This window comes from Aedes albopictus, chromosome 3 (assembly GCF_035046485.1).
Source record: "Aedes albopictus strain Foshan chromosome 3, AalbF5, whole genome shotgun sequence".
Taxonomy (NCBI): Eukaryota; Metazoa; Arthropoda; class Insecta; order Diptera; family Culicidae; genus Aedes; species Aedes albopictus.
Window position 1 is genome coordinate 123,979,180 of NC_085138.1, and position 19,698 is coordinate 123,998,877.

Below are 19,698 nucleotides of genomic sequence, written 5' to 3' on the forward strand. Positions count from 1 at the left end.
TCGAGTCCCTTCGAATCTCGTAGAGGGTTACTGCAAGGTGATGGTCTTTCGTGCTTGCTGTTCAACATTGCTTTGGAGGGTGTAGTACGAAGAGCGGGGATAAACACGAGTGGGACGATTTTCACGAAGTCCGTTCAGCTGCTTGGTTTCGCTGATGATATTGATATTATTGCTCGTAAATTTGAGACGATGGCGGAAACGTACATCCGACTAAAGAGTGAAGCCAGGCGAATCGGATTAGTCATTAATGTGTTGAAGACAAAGTACATGATGACAAAGGGCTCCAGGGAGGAATCACCGCGCCCGCCACCCCGAATTCATATCGACGGTGATGAAATCGAGGCGGTTGAAGAATTCGTGTACTTGGGCTCACTGGTGACCGACGACAACGACACCAGCAGAGAAATTCAGAGGCGCATTGTGGCAGGAAATCGTGCCTACTTTGGACTCCGCAGAACTCTACGATCGAATAAAGTTCACCGTAACACGAAGTTAACCATCTACAAAACGTTGATTAGACTGGTTGTCCTCTATGGGCACGAAACATGGACCCTACGTGCAGAGGACCAACACGCCCTTGGAGTTTTCGAACGGAAGGTGTTGCGTACCATCTACGGCGGAGTGCAGATGGAAGACGGGACTTGGAGAAGACGAATGAATCACGAGCTGCATCAGCTACTGGGAGAACCAACCATCGTCCATACCGCGAAAATCGGGAGGCTACGGTGGGCGGGTCACGTCATCAGGATGTCGGATAGTAACCCGACTAAAATCGTTCTCGAGAGTCATCCGACCGGTACAAGAAGACGTGTAGCGCAGCGAGCTAGGTGGGTCGATCAAGTGGAGGACGATCTGCGGACCCTACGCAGAGTGCGGAACTGGAGACAAACAGCCATGGACCGAGTGGAATGGAGGCGACTACTATGTACAGCAGAGGCCTCCCCGGCCTTAGCCTGACCGGTAAGGTAAGTATGATTACCGCCAGCAATAGTAGGCCGTCTATAGTGTACTTAGCCTGCTGCCTCGTGAGTGGAGATCTCATTCTCCACGGTGATTTCGGAGCTTGCGTCGAATGGCCACATTGTAGTTGGTTATGGTGAATATATAACGAAGCCATACCTCGAATTTTCAAGAGCACAAATCTGAGGAACCGAAAGACGGATTGCGCTGAAAAGTTGATCGGTTGGTGACCCGCTGATGGTGACCAATCGATCAACTTTTCAGCGCAAATCAACTCTCGGTTCTTCAGATTTGTGCTTTTGAAAATTTGAAGTGTGGCTTCGTTATATATTCACCTTATCTCAGTTAGGAATATAAGAAAACAAATTGTATGTTGTTGAGAACCACTGGATTGGCTCTCATGCTCTCGTCGTTCTGCGTGCTCGCCGATAGCATTTCGTTATGCCTTCGGTCGATGCACAATCGCAGAGTTTAATTTAGAAGTAATGTAGTCGCCGTGTCGTACATACGTGTCGTTTTGTAATGTAGTCTTTTATGTAAATAAAGTTACGTTTTAATGTGTTTGTTATTCGCTACGCCTGGGAGTTTAAATAGACAGTGATGTCTCTCGGCCACCCCGAACTCCAGGTCGTAACAGTGGCGACGAGAAATCCGTGCGTGCAGTAGTGAGGACCCGCGACGCGTTAAGTTTTCCGCGGAGGAGAAGATGGGCGACGGCGACACGATGGACATCGGGCGGAGTGATGAAGCACAGCGCCAGCATTCGGCTTCAATGGCTGGACAGGATCTGCACCAGCGTCAGGTGGATCAGTGGCAACACTCGCCGGTTCTAGGAGCAGTTTACCGGAACCGAAATGCTCCATTCCCATCAGTGCCCGTGGAAATGCATCCTCTTTTGCAGCACCAGTACAACAATCAACCCTCGCATCAATCCCTAGCTGGAGTCAATGAATGCCCCATTGACTCGCTATCATATGATGGGCAGTCAGCGGTACAAGCACCACCGCCGCCATCATCGTCAGGCCGGTTTCCACTCGATCGAGAGCAGTACCTCAAAGAGCAGTTTCGGCAGATGCGAGAGGCCAGCGACAAATACTTTGATAGTATGAATCGGCTGATGGAGCTCCAATATCAAGCTTATGTGGAGCGAATGAAAACATTCAACCAACAGACGCAGTTGATGTTTTCTGTATGTTGGGCTGCTCGAGGACTGCAGCCAGCATACGAGTCACCAGAGTCTTCCCCGATCAGCACACAACAACTGGAAACACAACACCAAGCACCGTTTCCAAATGATGCCGACTCTACGGCGGCGGTAATAAATGATGAGCAACCGCGGCAGCCACGAGTGGATCAGCTGTTTGTTCCCGTGTCGACGTTTCATCGTGACGAACAACAGCAGCAGAAGCGAGCAATAAAAAACCCTATTGTCGTACACTCAGCCAAATAACCTTAAGATTTCCATAAGGCCCAACTTATGAAACGGCCTTTAAATAATTCATAATGATTCGGATGAATTTCATAAGGTCACTCTATGACATAAAATCGTCCCACAGCTTGGCTTTTATTCATGTTTAGCAACATGGTATTCTCAAGCGTCGGTAGTCGTGTGGATAAAACACGGGCTCGGTGATCCCGACGTTTATGGATCGAATCCAGTCTGCATCATTTTAGGATTTTTTTGTTCTTTTCATAAGTCTATCTTATGAAATTTGTCATAGCAAGCACGATCAATTTTCATAAGGTATTCGTATATCATGCATAAGAATTACTTATAGCAAATTTTCATAAGGTATTTCGATGAATTTCGCTAGTTTTTTTCGCTGAGTGTTATCTCCGATAAGCGCCCACCCATCAGAGTCAAGTCGGATCCAAAATTCGCCCAATATTTTGTGGATCGACATGGGCATCGGATGGATTTGGCACGTGGACGTGCCTCAGTGTTCAGCGACGTCTTCGAGTGGATGATACACAATGGTGGAATCAGGATCAAGCTCCGGTGTTCCGTACATCATTGTTCGTCAACCTGGTTACCGGCAACGCTTTCACCACTGTCCACCATCATCGCTCTTCCTGCGCCAGAAGACCGCTGCAATGGTTTATCGCCAAACCAATTAGAGGGGGAGATGTTGAGAACCACTGGATTGGCTCTCATGCTCTCGTCGTTCTGCGTGCTCGCCGATAGCATTTCGTTATGCCTTCGGTCGATGCACAATCGCAGAGTTTAATTTAGAAGTAATGTAGTCGCCGTGTCGTACATACGTGTCGTTTTGTAATGTAGTCTTTTATGTAAATAAAGTTACGTTTTAATGTGTTTGTTATTCGCTACGCCTGGGAGTTTAAATAGACAGTGATGTCTCCCGGCCACCCCGAACTCCAGGTCGTAACATATGTTATAATAATTGCAATAAAATTATGTATCATTGAAAATTTTCTAGCTAATAAATAAAATTTAAATGCTTTTGAAAATATCATCTTCTACAGTAGTAGCAAAATATCTAAATAAAAATAGAAAAGTTAAGTCGAAGATCCCAGAACGAAAATTTTAAATCGGTTCGCAGAACGAGCAGAAGAGCTGAATGAAGGTTACTGATCATTGACCTCGCTCTCCTCCCCCTAGTGTTACGTAGACGGTGCCTAAACGGCTTAAATAAACGCTCAACACCGAAAGGTGGCGGCTTCAAGATTAGTGCTTCTTCAGGGGGTTGATGTAGATATGAAATCATTTTGAGACTACGTAGCATAAATACCTTGTTTTTCACACGTTTACAATAGCCATCCTATTCGAACAGTCCACAAAAAGTATTATTCTTATTCTATGTTATTTAGACAATGAATTTGGAGAATTAGCACACAAAATTTTAAATGAAAAACCTGCATGCGCGTAAACATTACGAACTCGCGCCAAACTTAAATCTACTACTTCCCAATCGGCCAATGTTGCCAGTTTCCCTTTGATGCGAATTCAGCTCCTTCATCCGCTGTCCCATGCAGCCGAACTGCATCTTCAAACGTCAAAATTCCAACCAATCAGCGTCGACCACATCCAGGCGGCTGTCAAAACTGCTCGACTGGTCCCGCTATCTGCAGTCTGTCTCTCGCCAAAACACGTCAGTCGTTCAGAAAAACCACGGTCGCGGTTGCAGTTCATTGTCTTATGAAACAAAATCATCACAAGAAGCTGCGCTAGACGGCAGAATTCGTTTTACTATTCGGTTATTAACACGGTTTCAGCGAGAATATGAACGTTGTGTATTAGATTAGAAAACAATAGTTCGCGATTTGGATAAAGTGGGTGCAATTTAGCGAGTGCGCAAGTGAACGATTCCGCTACTTGCCGGAAGGATGCTGCCAAACATCTACGAAATGTCGCAGCTGAGTGATAGCCGAAAATTGACTTCGGTGCTGCTGGTTCTATTATTAGAACTACTTTTTAAACGTAAGTATTTTCGGAGGATTTGGAGGAAAGGATAGATGGGTTTGAATGGAAATGTCCAGTTGTGTGGAAAATTCGAAGAATGAAGTGCGATAACAACCTTTGTCTCGTCAATCATCGCCGCACAAGATTTCACCATAGACAACCAAACACTGACGTGTCCCAAATATAAATTTATTGGGTGCAGTACGTGACGTTGGCGTGAAATAAGCCTCTTAGATGTAGCGTTTCGAAGTTGAAGGCCAAGTGTTAAATTAATATTTTGGTTTCTTTTTTAAGGTGCAGCTTCAGCAGCCTCACAGGCAGAAATCGATAGACATCTGGAGATGGGAAGAGATCTGCTGGCCAGAGGACAGTTATCGGATGCCTTGACTCATTATCATGCTGCAGTTGGTAAGTTATGTCGGATTGATGTATTTATTATCTACAATGATACCTTATTGACTACGAAGTAACTTTATTCCAACAACGAGTGTATAGTAATTGTAATTTATTATCATAAACGTAAGCCTGGCGGTATAACCATTAATCAGGTCAAGGAAATTACTGTTTAGTATTTTACAAACATTTTGAATAATAGTACAATAACCGATTTTGTCAGCTGTTTGACCCGATTTTGTGAGCCTTTTTTGAATTAGGAAAATAGTACATTATTTCAGTTGATATCTTTTGGCGTCATATAAAAACTACGTTCGTTGAAATTCGTTTCTTGTACGTATTTTTACTGGCGTTTCTCCAAGAACTCCGCCGGGAATTCTTCCAGCAATTCTATAACAATCCATTCAAAAGTTTCCCTTTAAGATTTTTCCAGGCATTTCTCCTGCAGGCTGCAGTGTCTACCTAATGGTTGTGTGCATACCTACCTACATTCATGACAGTACCTAAATATCTAGGTATAGAGCTTGCTGACGTTTATTCACCTCTCTCTTTCAAGCATGCAGGCCGGGTAGGATTTGTTTTCATCGGGAAAGGTTTCCCGATGAAAACAAATCCAATCCCGCCTGCATGCTTGAAAGAGAGAGGTGAATAAACGTCAGCAAGCTCTATGATTCATTATGTCTACCTAAGGTAGTATAAATACGGGTGGTCATTGGACCACACAGCGGAGTCTGCACAAGCTTTGGACTTGTCAACATCTTTAATATTCTTCTTTTGAAGGATATAAAACAGGCATTCCTCCATAAATTCTTGCTGATATTCTTGCAGGATTTTTCCAAAAAAAAATCTGCATGAACTCCTACAGCGATGTATCCAGGGGTTTCTCCTATAATTGCCAAGTGGATTTATCCAAAAATTTCTCTATACATTTGCCTAGAGATTCTTTCAAGATATCCTGCTGGAATTTTTCCATATATATCTGCTTTGATTAATTTAGGAATTTCAACTGGAGTTCCTCCAAGATTTTTTCTGGAAATTTCTATGAGACGTTCAGATATTTTCCTAAGAATTGTTTATGCATTTTTCTGTGATACCTCCAAAGGTTCCTTCAGGAACTCCTGCTGGGATTCCTTTAGAAATTCTTGTTGATATTCCTGCAGGACTTTATCCAGTTATGTCTACAGGAACACCTTTAGTGAATTATACATTACTCCGCGCATTCAATCGTGAATAAACCTGCGGATCACGGATGGCACACATTTCCTGAATGGAGGAGAACGTGCCCCTGGAGCCGACCTACTAATGAATAAATCTAGGGATTTTTTTGTTTCAAGAATTCCTCTTAGGATTCCTTCAGAGATTTCATAAAATTCATAAGGAATTTCATAAAATGTTCCTCTATAAATGCCTCCGATTATTACTTGTGTAGGAATTCCTCTAGAGATTTTACTAGGATTCCTCTATTAGATTTCCCAATTTGGCCTCCTATATGGGTTTCCCGGGAGTTCCTCTTGGGATTGCTTTTCCTCATCCAAGTTTACCTCTTGGTATTCGAATTCGGAAATATTGATCTTGATATTGCTTCTAAAATTGCTTTACAAATTCTTGCTCAACATTCTCCTGGAATTCATCAACCCATTTGTGCAGTGATTCTTCCTGGAACTGGTTCAAATATTTCCCTAGTGCTTTTTTCAGGATTCCTTCATGGATTTCTTAAGAAATTCCATCTGATATCCTAACAGAGATTTCTTCGAAGATTGGAAATCCTTCATTTTTTTATCTGCATTAACGAGATTTTTAGCCCTATGCTAGTTCATCTCGGGACCCACGCTTTACTTCCCTTCCGAAGGAAGAACTCACATTTTGTGAGTTTGTCGGGAGTGTCGGGATTCGATCCCAGGTCCTCGGCGTAATACTCAAGTGTTCTAACCTGATGGTTAGGTGATCACCAGGTTCGCTCCCTTACCTAATGTTTTGCTCAAACAGCATCAAACTATGCAAGGAATCATTTTTGCCCTATTACATTGCAAAACGGAGAATTGACCTTTCACCATACAAAAATTAAGCTCAAATTGGGTTTTTAAATTAAGAAAAATGTATCGTTTTTTTGATTTTATACGAAAGAGCACCTTTTTCTGAGCCACCATGATTTTTTCAGATTTTTAGAACTTTGTTTTGGTACCTAAAATCAATTTCAAAGAGATTTTTTGAAATCACCTTTTGACAGCTGGGTAACTGTTTGACAGCTCCACCCAGTACAAAATGCGACGAGGGGTGATTCGACAAATCGCTCCCATACAAACTTAAAATTGATTTTTAAATAGGTTCCCGGTCACCAAAATTCATGAAAATTTGGATTTCGGCTCAGTTTCGCATGCAGATTCAGAATATGGAATTATCTCAACACCGTTAAAGAAGCCAATTGCAATTGGAAATCCTTCAATGATTTTTCAGAAAATCATCTAGGAATTCCTCCAGGGATGCCTCAAGGGATTTCTACAGAGATTGCAGTAAGGATTCTCTCAGAAATTACTTCAGGGATTTATCCGGAGCTTCCGTAGAAGTTTTTGCAGAAACTTCTTACGGGATTCCTTCAGCAATGCCTTGAGGGTTACGTCCCGTAATTCCTCGGGTAATTTCTCAAGGAATTCCCTTAAATTTTCTTCAAAGATTTCTCCAGAGATTTTTTGGAAATTAAGCTATGGAAATTAAAGTGGAAAAGCAGCGGAAACGTAGCCACTTCGGTAATATGAGTTGTGACATACTTGTCAATAAGATGTTGGTTCATTTTTATTCGTTGACAGCTAAAGCTAGAAGTTATAATTTAGGCTGCACTAACCAGAAGCGGTTCTGCTGCCGTCAACTACCTTCTGTAAACTACAATTGCTATGAGCTGAGAGAAGGCCAGCGTTCCGGTAGGGATATCATGACAAAAAAAAGTAATAGATTCAATAGTTCTGCTGTAAAATGCAAGGTAAAATGCAAAAAAAAGCTTATTCCGAAGCATTGAATATTCCCTTTAAAACCCCATTTTTTATCTGTGCCTTAACCCACTCGAATTGTTTACTACAAAGCAGACCCTTCCCACCTATCTGTCTGCTTAACCTTCTTCGTGCATTAACTTGCGCTCACTTCGCTGACCTAGTGCACGTTTAGGGGTCATAATGACCCAAATGCTACCAAGAGCGGAGAAAATCGGGTCCTTATTGTATTTTTTTAACTTTATTAGGATAATTTGACAAGTTTACCACCATGGTTAGGCAGGAAAGACCTGCAGGCAGGGTTAACCTACGAGCCTAACCTAGGCGGTCGCAAAATTCGGAAAAAATAAACCTCTGCTGCCCTTGGTTGCTTTAGAGCACCATCTATTTTCAGACAAACGGAGTCAGATGAATATGATGCAAAAGTTTTTTTTTATATTTTAAATGTATTTTTCGGAAACGCTTTCTTGCCGTAGGAGTAGTCCTTCAAATTCTTGACAAGTAGTAAAGGGCACAGAGAACAGACATCCAGGCTAGAACAAATTTCATTCGGAAAGTTGTGTAAGGATTTGAATCTTTACTTGAGTAAGGTGGCAAACCAATACACGATGACAACACTAACGCCACCAAACACCATATTGCCACAGTCAGTGGTGAATTGAAACATTGATGAAGGAGCATTTCTGGAAGCGCTGGTCTGCTGAGTACTTGCACCACCTCCAATCTCGACCGAAATGGCATAGCGGAGTGACGGACATCAAGATCGGTGCATTGGTAGTACTCAAGGACGATTCGCTCGCCAAGGTGGGCGCTATAGAAGGCGATATTTATGACCGTCATATCGCCACCAGTGGGTAACCAATCGATCAACTTTTCAGCTCAAACCGACAATCTATTCTTTAGATTTGTGCTTTTGAAAAATCGAGGTGTGGCTTCGTCATATATTCACCTTCAATGATTTTTTTTTTCGATTGCTCGTCAGCATGCCTTGGTCAGTTGGCAACAAAAATGGGATGCAGGGGAAATGGGCAGGTGATTACATTCAATTTTCCCACAGGTATCGAAGACAGCGTGGTTCAAGGGGTTGGACATGGGTGAAGATTTTATCAAGATAATGTGTCGACTAATGTCCAATCACTACTCTCTGGGCTCGCATTTCTATCGAATAAGGCTCACAGATAGCAATCGTTGTAGCTGTGGAGCAGGCTATCAAGATATCAACAATGTTGTGTGGGAATGCCCCGAATACGGTATTGCCAGATCCGATTTATGTGCATCCCTCAGGGCCCAAGGGAAACCAGAAAAGGAAGACATTAGAAATGTGTTGGGAAAACTTGATCTTGTGTACATGAAGCTTGACTTCTTGAAACAAGCTGAAGTCTTCGTTTGATATCCCCCTCTTGTTTTTCCACTTGTCCAATTTGTGCCTTTGATTGATACCCCCGAGGATACCCCAGTCACATAACATAAGTGGAACTTCATAGTCAGAGCGAAGGAAAAAGTTGTATCCTTTTCCAGCACGCAAATCTGTTATATCTTTTATAAAAGGCGTCGAACTGTCATTTATTTTGGTAAACAAAAAACATCTGATCCAACCAGTATTCCAGTTTTGGCAAAGAATACAGGCACAAAGATTGGTATCTGACACTTGCGTAAAACTAGCTGCTGGAAATCCACTTATTCATTTTGTCATATTGTCATTGAAATCTTCGAAATAACTCATCCACGTTTCACATATCAATGTCAGTTTATATTTAGGGCTAGAAAACGTATTTTTGACTTGAGCTTAAAAGTTTCAGCACAATTTATAACCTATGTTAGATCTCCACGGGCTACCAGTCTAGATCTATGAGGTCTTCGTTTAACTTCACAGCAATGAAAAATGGTATACATGCTGAAAAATAGTATAGCAATAATGTTGTAACGCATTTGACATTTCGATGCTCTGTATACCAGTGTACAAAATCGAAAAGGCATCAACTTTTTGAGCCAGAGTTCCCCTTATGTTATGTGCCCCAGTTGTTATCCACCTTGTGTCCCTTCGAAAATCGTCTGTTTGTATCATTACAGGTTATTTGTCCACTTTACGTTTGACCAGCAGCAATAAGCTGTCATGTGTCAACGAAAAGCCCCCATGACCCTATCCTTTCCTCAAATATTATTGTTATCCCTAACCTCGACCAAACCGCAAAACTAACATAGTTTATAAATCAAAAACATAAAATTGAAAAAAATTTAAATGAATTCGGCTCGGTTATGCCTGTTGGCGCATGAGCCTCGAATAAATGATTAAGTAAAAAAACGGCGCGCTCTTGTGCGGGCTGCGTGCCATAAAACCTGCGCATATCGTTCCTAGCCATGTGTTCCTCCGAATAGCACACGAGGGGACAATTTCGGTGGTAGACGACCTGGAATCAAAAAAACTTGCGTCCGTTCGGGGTGAAAGTCTACTTTATTCTAACAAAAGAGTGTTCTTATAAAAATGGGGTTTGAATGAGAGTCTGATTGTATGTGTGTGAGTGTGATTACAAATGAATGCATGGTGGACTGTATGAAAGTTAGGAGTTAGTTTTGATTTGGGCGTAACATCCTCCCGGGGCCTTGAAATGACTTCATTTCTAAACATCACTCTTCGCTATCCAAAGGTAGCAAACATATCTTTTTGACCGCTCGCTTAGTTGTTCCATTCTTCGTCTTCAGGGTTACAACACGTGTGTGTCCATCGGTACCAGGGTGCGTGTCGATAATCCGCGCCAACGACCATTGCAAAGGAGCAAGGTTATCGTCCACGATCAGTACGAGTGCACCAGGCTTGAACTCGGTGATCTTGTAGTCCTTTTGTCGTCGCTGAAGTTCTTGCAAATAATCAGTCATCCAAATTTTCCAAAATTTTTGTTTCAGGTCTTGCAAAAACTGCAATCGCGACAGTCGTCCAACTGGAATGTGGTCATACGAAGGCTCAGGTATCGCCTGGAATTCACGGCCGATGATAAAATGAGCAGGAGTGATTGCCGTGATGTCGTTCGGATCGTCGGATGATGGCACCAGCGGCCGAGAATTCAAAACAGCTTCAATTTGGGAAAGCACGGTAGCAAACTCTTCATAGGTCAACTTGTGCTCAGCCAGAATCAATTTGAGGTGTGATTTGACCGATTTTACCCCGGCCTCCCAAATCCCACCAAAGTGGGGACTACGAGGCGGAATAAACGACCACTCAATGCTTCGTTGGGTGCAAAACTGATCGAGTCGTTTTTGGAATTGTTCGTCCTTGAAAAGCACAGCAAGACGCCCTAATTCATTGCAGGCTCCTTCGAAATTAGTGGCATTGTCCGATACCAGCTTGTTGGGCAAACCACGACGGCTCACAAATCGTTGTAGCGCTGCTAGAAAGGCTTCACTCGTCAAGTTCGACACTGGTTCCAGATGCAAAGAACGTGTACTCATGCACACGAACACGCAGACGTAGCCTTTGGTGTACATTGGCTTTCTGGATTGGGTGGAAGATTTGAAAGTAAAGGGTCCGGCGAAGTCGACGCCTGCTGTAGAAAAAATAGGCGCCGGTTGAACCCTGTAGTCCGGCAGGTTACCCATCAACTGCGTTGCCTTCGACGGTCGCATTTTGAAGCAGGGGATGCAGTGATGTATTATCTTCCTGATGACACTCTTCGCTCGCAGTGGCCAAAAGCGTTGCCGTACTACTGCTAACAACCCTCGCTGCCCCAGATGATGGTTGTTCTTGTGGAGATGTCGAATGAGGGTAGCAGTGAACGGATGTTTCTCAGGCAGCAACATTTGGTGCTTGCTATCATAAGGGATGATGGCATGCTTATTGCGGCCGCCTACCCGGAGAAGTCCGTCGTTCATGTCGATGAAAGGACTAAGACAGCGTAGCGGGTGTCGAGAGGATTGGTCCTGGTTGAGAAGTTCTAATTCATGCTGAAAACCCTCGGCTTGTACTAGGCGGATTATCAACAAGTTAGCTCGTTTAAGCTCGTCCACAGTGATCGGACCCTTCATCAATTCCTTCCGATGTCTTCGAATGTAATCAGTAAACCTGACTACGTATGCCATTGCTCGTTCAATTATCGAATATCTGCTGATACGATCAAAGAGTGCCAGTCGGGTAGAAGTCTTCACGGTTGCCATTAAAGATGTCTGCTTCGTTTCAGGAATATCATCTTCCTTCAGAGGCGGAGGTGATTCTGTGTTGCCTGATGTTGGTGGCCCATTCCACCAAAGTTCACGATTGATGATCTGCGTCGGTGTAAGTCCCCTTGAGATCAGGTCGGCTGGATTGGACGCCGAAGGAATGTAATGCCAATCTGCTACATCCGTGATTTCTCTGATCTTCCTCACACGATTTGCCACATAAACCAAGAGTTGCTCTGGTCTTTTGGCTATCCACGCAAGAACAATCTGCGAGTCGCTCCACAGTGTTGTTGATTCAAAGTTGTAGTCTAGCGCTGACTTCACCTTGTTAGCAAGATTGGCGAGTAACAAGGCCGCTTCCAACTCAGCACGGGGTGTGGATATCTGTTTTGGCTGTCCTTTCTTCTTCTTTGGCAAGATTTTGGATTTGCTGCATATCAGCGCCATCTGTGACGATCCATCCGAGGCAACAGATCTTGCATAAACACAAGCTCCACAAGCGTGATCCGATGCATCGGAAAACCCATGCAGCTCCACCATTACAGCGCCCTCCGCGATGAACCGTCTGGGGAGATCCATGCCATCGAGGGAATTCAGTTCTTCACGAAAAGTTTTCCAGCGTGCTGCTATAGCCGACGGAATGGTGTCGTCCCACTTGATGTCAAGCACCCATAATTCTCGCATCAGTAGTTTCGCTGTAGTTAACACAGGTCCGAGAAATCCTAAGGGGTCAAATATTTTGGCAATTTGACTGAGGATGCTTCGCTTGGTGAGTCCTTCGTTCAGCTGCAAAGGGATGCTAATCCTGAAGACGTCCTTCTGCGGCTCCCACACTATTCCCAGGGTTTTCGTGAGGATGTTGATATTTCCATCATCTATCTGTAGACTAGTTTCTCGCTGGTGCTCTGGAGTTTCATCGAGTAGTTCGCTGGAGTTGGAACAGATCTTGTGGATGCTAAATCCACCCTTGGCTAGAAGATCAATCAATTGCTGTTTCAGCTCCAACAATTCTGGAATGCTTCCGGCGCCCGAAAGCATGTCATCAATGTAGCACGATTTTGTAATAGCACGGGCAGCTAAGGGAAACGAGTGTCCCTCATCCTCCACAAGTTGTAGCAGCGACATGGTGGCCAAGAATGGAGAAGACTTCATGCCGTACGTTACTGTTGTCAACTGTAGTACCTTCAACGGTTCGCTGTTGTTCTCCCTCCAAAGTATTCGTTGGTACGGTTGATCGTCAGGATGTACCGCCACCTGACGGTACATTTTGGGGATGTCTGCGCTAATGGCATATCGATACGACCGGAAGTTGAGCAAGATGGAAACCAGGTCGTTCTGGACAGTTGGACCTACGTACTGTGCCTGGTTGATTGAGATCCCTGTAGAACTCTCCGCCGACCCATCAAATACTACACGCAGCTTTGTCGTAGTACTTGACGGTTTGAGTACGCAGTGGTGGGGCACGTAGAACGCACCGCCCGGCTCTTCATTCATGGGGGGAGAAATCTCACGCAAATGCTGCAAATGTTCATACTCACAAATAAACGCCTTATACTGTTCCTTTAGCAACGGTTCTCGGTCCAACCGCCGCTCGAGTGACAAAAAACGTTTTTCTGCCATCTGTCGGGACTCGCCCAGCTCGGATTTCAGATCGTTGAATGGGATTCTTACGATGTAGCGCCCATCCGGGTTTCTTCGGTGTGTCGTTCTGAAGTGGGCCAGGCACGACTCTTCATCCTCTTCTTCCTTGGGTGATTCGGCGCATGTCTCGACCTCGTAGAATTTAGCAAGGATCCTACTAAGGTCGTCTTCTTCTACCACACTTGTCAAACTATTTCCTACCGTGGTATGAGCCGCCGGAACAAGGCCACTCACGATCCAGCCGAATTGTGTTTCTTGGAGAAAAGGAGCACTAACCCCAAGATCGTGTTGACCGGGTCTTAGGAGTCTGAAGAAAACTTCTGAACCAATCAGCAAGTCCACGGTGTCTGGAAGATTGAAAGCTGGGTCGGCTAATACGATTGCATCTGGAATTTGAAGAGCCTTCGCATCGAACTTTGCAAGGGGTAGGTCTCCAGTGATTCTCGGAACTACGAGAAGTTCCAATGGCTTCGTTGCGTAATCATTCATCCTGGATTCCACTTGCGTATGTAGCTTGAACTTGATGTGCACTTGTTGTCCGTTGATCCCGGAAATGACACAGAATGCGGGTTTCCGTTTTAGGCCCAGCAGAGTGGCGAATTGTTCAGTAACGAAGTGCGAGTGGGAAGCTGAATCGAGTACTGCTCTGCAGGCGAATTTCGAGTTACCTTTGCCACGGACGAGTACCACGGCCGTCGCAATAAGGTTCTGGCTCTTCCCAGTCTCCACCATGGTACATAGGGTGGTCGCGGTGCTTGCAGTCGTTGGTGCAGGATCGGAATTCGGAACGATCTTTTGCTGGTTTGTCATGTCCTTGGGTGGTGTAGCAGGTTGTTCTTCTCGGTGAATCAACGTATGATGACGCTGTCTGCATTTTTTACAGGTGTGGGTCGATTTGCAGTCGCTTGCTGTGTGCCCTCGCTGAAGGCAATTAAAACAAGCTCCGGATTTGATGAGGCTGGTTTTTTGCGCATTGTATCCAGCTTTCTGGAATGTGTCGCACTTCCAAATCGGGTGCGATCCGCTGCAGTGAAAGCACTGTGCTTCTGTGATGACGAGCGAATGTGCTTTCACTTCTGATTTCACAGCCGGTCGATTCTGCTTCACAGACTCACCAGCTGCCTTCACACTGACTTGAATTTTCTCCAAGGCCTTGCACCTGTCCTTCAAGAAATCCATCGTGTTAGAATACTGGGGAAGCTGACCCGGTTTCTGAACCAGTTCCCAAGCCTTTCGTGTTTCGAAATCCATTTTTGATGAGATAACGTTCAAAATCACCATCTCACCCAATCCGACGACAGGTAAGTTCAGGTTGGTGAGGGCATCGACATTCTTACTGCAAATATCGATCAGTTTACGAAGATCGATCGCACTCTCCTTGGTCATCTTTGGCAGGCTCAAGATAGCTTCGATGTGCTTGTTGACGATTAGCCGTTTGTCTTCAAACCTGTCGCGAAGGGTGTTCCAGGCTGCGGCATAATCATTGTTGTTGATTATGTCCTGGTCTATTATCCCAGCAGCTTTACCTACTAAAGCGTTCCGTAGGTGGTACAGCTTTATGGCTGGCGATTCCGCGTTGTACCTGTTCATGATGTTTTCGAACATGCTGCGGAAAGCATACCAATTTTCGTAAGAGCCATCGAAAGTTGGCAGCGGTACCTTCAATGGTGGCAGATTCGGCTGCACAGCCTGGTTTAGCGCCTGAGGTGCAGATGAGGCCTGCTGGAGCTTCACCTTCGACGTATCTTCAACCTGCTGGGCCAAGCGAGCTAGTAGGATGCCATAAACCCGCTCGAATTCGATGTACACCATCTCTTCTTGAGCTTGACGTTCGTCGCTGGTGATCAAATCGTAGATTTCATTCTGGAACTCGTTGTATTCCTTGTAGCATCGTGTCAGCATTTCAATTTGCGTTTGAAGGTAGTGCTTGCTCATATTGTTTGGATTGTCCGGATCCGATGTAGCCACATAAATCCGCTGCACCTTCCGTCGCACGGTTTCACGTTTCTTCGCCAGCATTTGAATTTTCTCTTCCATTTTCTTCTTTTCTTCTTTAAGTGTTTGTTTTTTCTTCTGATTGCTCACTGACAACGGATTTGCATCTCGTTCTTCACTTCCTATGCTCTGATTATGTCCACTTTCCAAATCCGTGTCTTCACTGTGGTTTTTCGAAGCACTTCTCGTTTTAACCGGTGTACGCTTCATGTCACTTTCATTGGTGTCTGTGTGGAGGCAAACTCTTCCACTGATCCGACGTTCTTGGGCAGTTCACTTTTAGTGTTCCACACTATCCGGCGTTTGTCTTCCAATTCCGGTGAATTGGATCTTTGCACTTGCTGCAATCTGCAGCTCCGGTTTTGTTTCGCGAACAATCGATTCGCCAAGATGGCGTCCACGGATAACACGCCGATGCGTGTTTCGCATCGCTTGTGCACGGCACTCGCGTCGAATTTTTAACTTTTTCCGGCTACTTTCGCGTCCCGTTAACAACGGTCGGAAACCATCGAGATTGTCCTTCCGTAAATCCGGTCGAATGGACCAATGTTCCTCCGAATAGCACACGAGGGGACAATTTCGGTGGTAGACGACCTGGAATCAAAAAAACTTGCGTCCGTTCGGGGTGAAAGTCTACTTTATTCTAACAAAAGAGTGTTCTTATAAAAATGGGGTTTGAATGAGAGTCTGATTGTATGTGTGTGAGTGTGATTACAAATGAATGCATGGTGGACTGTATGAAAGTTAGGAGTTAGTTTTGATTTGGGCGTAACACCATGCTTTCATGCGCTTCAGGAATCTTGCTCTTTTTGTGCTGCAGTTGGATTTGCTTTTCTTCTGGTATTACCACAATGTACCTCTCCATGGCTCCATGTTTAGCCGGGTACCGGTCACTAGCATTCGACTTCTGACGGCATTCTTCTTGTTCATCACTCGCTGGCACTCCTTGTCGAACCAACTATTGCGTTGGCAACACAGAAGCGGTTCATATCACCTTTTGCGCTGTTAACTATTTCATGAATAATCTCCTAAAAATTTTTGACATCGCCAGATCCGTTGGTCTCTTGTACAAAGTAACTTTAGTATAATGCCGAGCGTGAGCACAATTACCGTGCGATGATCGTATGATAGCATAGCTACCTTCCTTTAATATAAAACAATAGCATAACTATAATGATCTAATAATATCATGCACATCTCCTTCTTTTTTCCACAGAGGGTGACCCGAACAACTATCTGACCTACTTCAAACGTGGCACGGTTTACCTCGCCCTGGGCAAAGCCAAATTCGCCATCAACGATTTCTCCCGGGTGCTGGAACTGAAGCCGGACTTCGTGGCGGCCCGGGCCCAGCGCGGTCAGGTGTATCTCAAAATGGGTGATTTCGACAACGCAGAAATCGATCTGATGAACGTGCTGCGGATGGATCCGCACAATCACGAGGTAAACTTCCAGTACGCTAGGATCGATCCGGCGCGGGATCAGTGGGCTCTATGTTTGGATTTGTTGGCGAGGGGTGATTATACTACGGCCATTGCGCTGCTAACCCAGCTACTGGAGATTTGTCCATGGTCGGTGGAAATTCGGGAAGCGCGAGCCCAGTCTTACATTAGGGTTGGCGATCGACTGTCAGCTGTAAGTGACTTCCGTTCCGTTAATCGGCTGTCCCAGGATAGTACCGATGGATATTACACCCTTTCGAAGATTCTCTATGATCTTGGTGATTCCGGATCGGCCCTGAAAGAAATTCGAGAGTGTTTAAAACTCGACCCAGAACACAAAGATTGTTTCCCATTGTATAAAAAGATCAAGAAGGTCGATAAAGTTTATACAGAAGCTCAGTCTGCCTTAGAGAATCAACAGTATGCTGAATGCATTGCACAAGCTGAAAAGATCATCAAACTGGAACCGAACGTTCCAATGATTGTCTACAATGGCAAGCAACTGCTTTGCTCTTGCCTCGTGAAGGATGAACAGTTCACGGCAGCCGTTGGTAGATGCCGGGAAGCGCTGGATATTTACCAGGATCCAGAGGTCATGTGTGACCGTGCGGAAGCCCTTATCGGCGCGGAGATGTACGACGATGCAATCAATCAGTACCGGGACGCCCTGGAAATCAACGACGGATTCCAACGGGCAAAGGAAGGCATCGAACGTGCCCAGAGGCTACAGAAGCAATCCGAACGAAGAGATTACTACAAAATCCTGAACGTGAAGCGAACTGCCACCAAACAGGAAATCACCAAAGCCTACCGGAGGGCCGCCCAAAAATGGCATCCGGACAACTTCCAGGGCGACGAGAAGAAGGTCGCCGAGAAGAAGTTCATCGATATTGCCGCCGCAAAGGAAGTGCTTACCGATCCGGAAAAGCGGCGACAATTCGACGCCGGCGAAGATCCTCTGGATCCGGAAGGCAACCGAAACGGCTTCGGAGGAGGCAATCCGTTCCACCACTTCCAGCACGGGTCGCCATTCCAGTTCAAGTTCCACTTCACGTAGTTTAGTTCCGATACCTCAGAGGATGGGTGAGTTCTCTAGTTTTCCTTCATGCACTACTATCCCTTACCTATCCCCACCTGTTGATGCCGTACAGTGCCAGCTTTAATTTATTGTCCCTTAAATTTTCGTTATAAAAAAAGTGAACGTCGTCACTTTTGTCATCCCTAGGAAAGTAACTGAGCACAGTCGAATTTATAAAGCAATTATTGTTTTTTTTACTATTATAAAAAAATCTGAAATTCAATCCATAAAAGAATGACATAGAAGCTAGTGATGTAAGAAAACGTGAAAAGATACGCGAGGAAACGAGTTTTATTTCTGATTATCTACAGCCGCCTCAAAATTTGCGCAAGTTTCCTTATTTTTTTCACTTTTTCGAAGAACTGATTAAGAAAGTAAATACAAAAACCTAGTGTAAATAAACGCTTAATCACAATTTAATAAGTAGTTTATGAGAATGAAGTTGTGGTAACCTTATTTTATATCCGAACATCACTTCACTGCCCCTAGCAAGCAAGCATCATGACGAGGGTATCAGTGTGTGTGTGATGCTGCTTCATTGAAAAGTGGAGCTTTGGTGGAGTAAATCCAATGAGATACAGTTGCAGGATAAAAATTGAAGGTACGGTGTATTTGGAGCAATCATTACTTTACATGCAAAGTTAAAGTTTTTTTTATTCTTCAATCACTTAACCTAATTTACAGCTCTTTTGTCCACTAGGACACTGCGCGAGCGATTCCAATTGGAAGCTGTACTTACAATTTGTACAGCGCCTAGATGTATTCTATTCTAATTCTATTATATGCAACTGGTTGCCGTTGCGCTACTTTCACTTGCTACCCTATCATTATAGAATGATGAGCACGAGGAAGCTGATGTGTGGCTGTTGGTTGTTCCTGTTTCCAGTCCGATTGGGGGTCCATTATGAGTTGCCGTTCGCCGATGTCCAAGTATCCGGGTACATTTGAGCCATTGGCTCAGAAGAGGGTCAGTGTCAGCTGCTCTCAGGGGGAAAGAGCAACTGACGAAAGTGTCGGGGCTGGGATCGAGTCCATGACCATCTGCTTATGAAGCAAACGTGTAGCCACTACGCCACGGGCCCCGGCCCAAAAAAAAAGTTAAAGTTGAAAGTGGAAATGGGCAATTAGAATTAAATTAAGATTATATTGGTACAATTTTAGAGAAGTCGCATATTTGCCCATTTCCACTTTAAATCAACCCCTGTTCCCATCTAATCCACTTTAAATCAACGGAGCATCACGCACGTCAACCACGAATAGTTGTACCGCGTAGTCCACATGATTTTGACATATTTGGGAAATTGACATAAAATCTGCAAAAACGCAAAAATTGGTATAATTTGTACAAAATAAAATTAAAATTGAACTATTTTTTTGGTAGCCGCGGCCCCCTGGAGGCTGCGGACCACCGGTTGGGAACCCGTGTGCTAAAACGTTATTTTTCACTCTGATTTGACGTTTCAGGTTTTTATTAGTCCTTTTTCTGAAGATTAGAATAGGTTATTGATTTTGAATTTTGAAGTGTCGGAAATTACCCAAGAGTTCCTCCTAAATACCTTCAGAAGTCCCAGAGAAATTCAACGATTTCACAAGAGTTTCTCGAGGATTCCTCGAAAGTATCGCAAGGATTTTTCCAGG

General features: G+C 44.4%; 1 protein-coding gene across 2 annotated transcripts; it reads left to right on the forward strand.

The window, feature by feature from the left end:
- Window positions 1-4,051: 4,051 nt before the first annotated feature.
- LOC109622066 (dnaJ homolog subfamily C member 3) lies at window positions 4,052-18,497 on the forward strand. Of its 2 annotated transcripts, none has more exons than XM_020076288.3 (3): window positions 4,052-4,399; window positions 4,682-4,789; window positions 16,757-18,497. In XM_020076288.3, the coding sequence occupies exons 1-3, from the start codon at window positions 4,306-4,308 to the stop codon at window positions 18,037-18,039; spliced, it is 1,485 nt and encodes a 494-aa protein (XP_019931847.3). In that variant the 5' UTR covers window positions 4,052-4,305; the 3' UTR covers window positions 18,040-18,497. The 2 variants fall into 2 exon arrangements, with proteins under 2 accessions (XP_019931847.3, XP_019931846.3); XM_020076287.3 differs by having other exon boundaries at window positions 4,053-4,399; window positions 4,676-4,789.
- Window positions 18,498-19,698: the final 1,201 nt, after the last annotated feature.

What these genes read in the sequence shown, in the direction of transcription:
- LOC109622066 (XM_020076287.3), top strand. Translation starts at nt 4,306, where the DNA reads ATGCTGCCAAACATCTACGAAATGTCGCAGCTGAGTGATAGCCGAAAA. An exon ending in ATTAGAACTACTTTTTAAAC is followed by an intron (nt 4,400 to 4,675) that starts GTAAGTATTTTC and finishes TTCTTTTTTAAG; the next exon opens with GTGCAGCTTCAGCAGCCTCA. An exon ending in TCATTATCATGCTGCAGTTG is followed by an intron (nt 4,790 to 16,756) that starts GTAAGTTATGTC and finishes TTTTTTCCACAG; the next exon opens with AGGGTGACCCGAACAACTAT.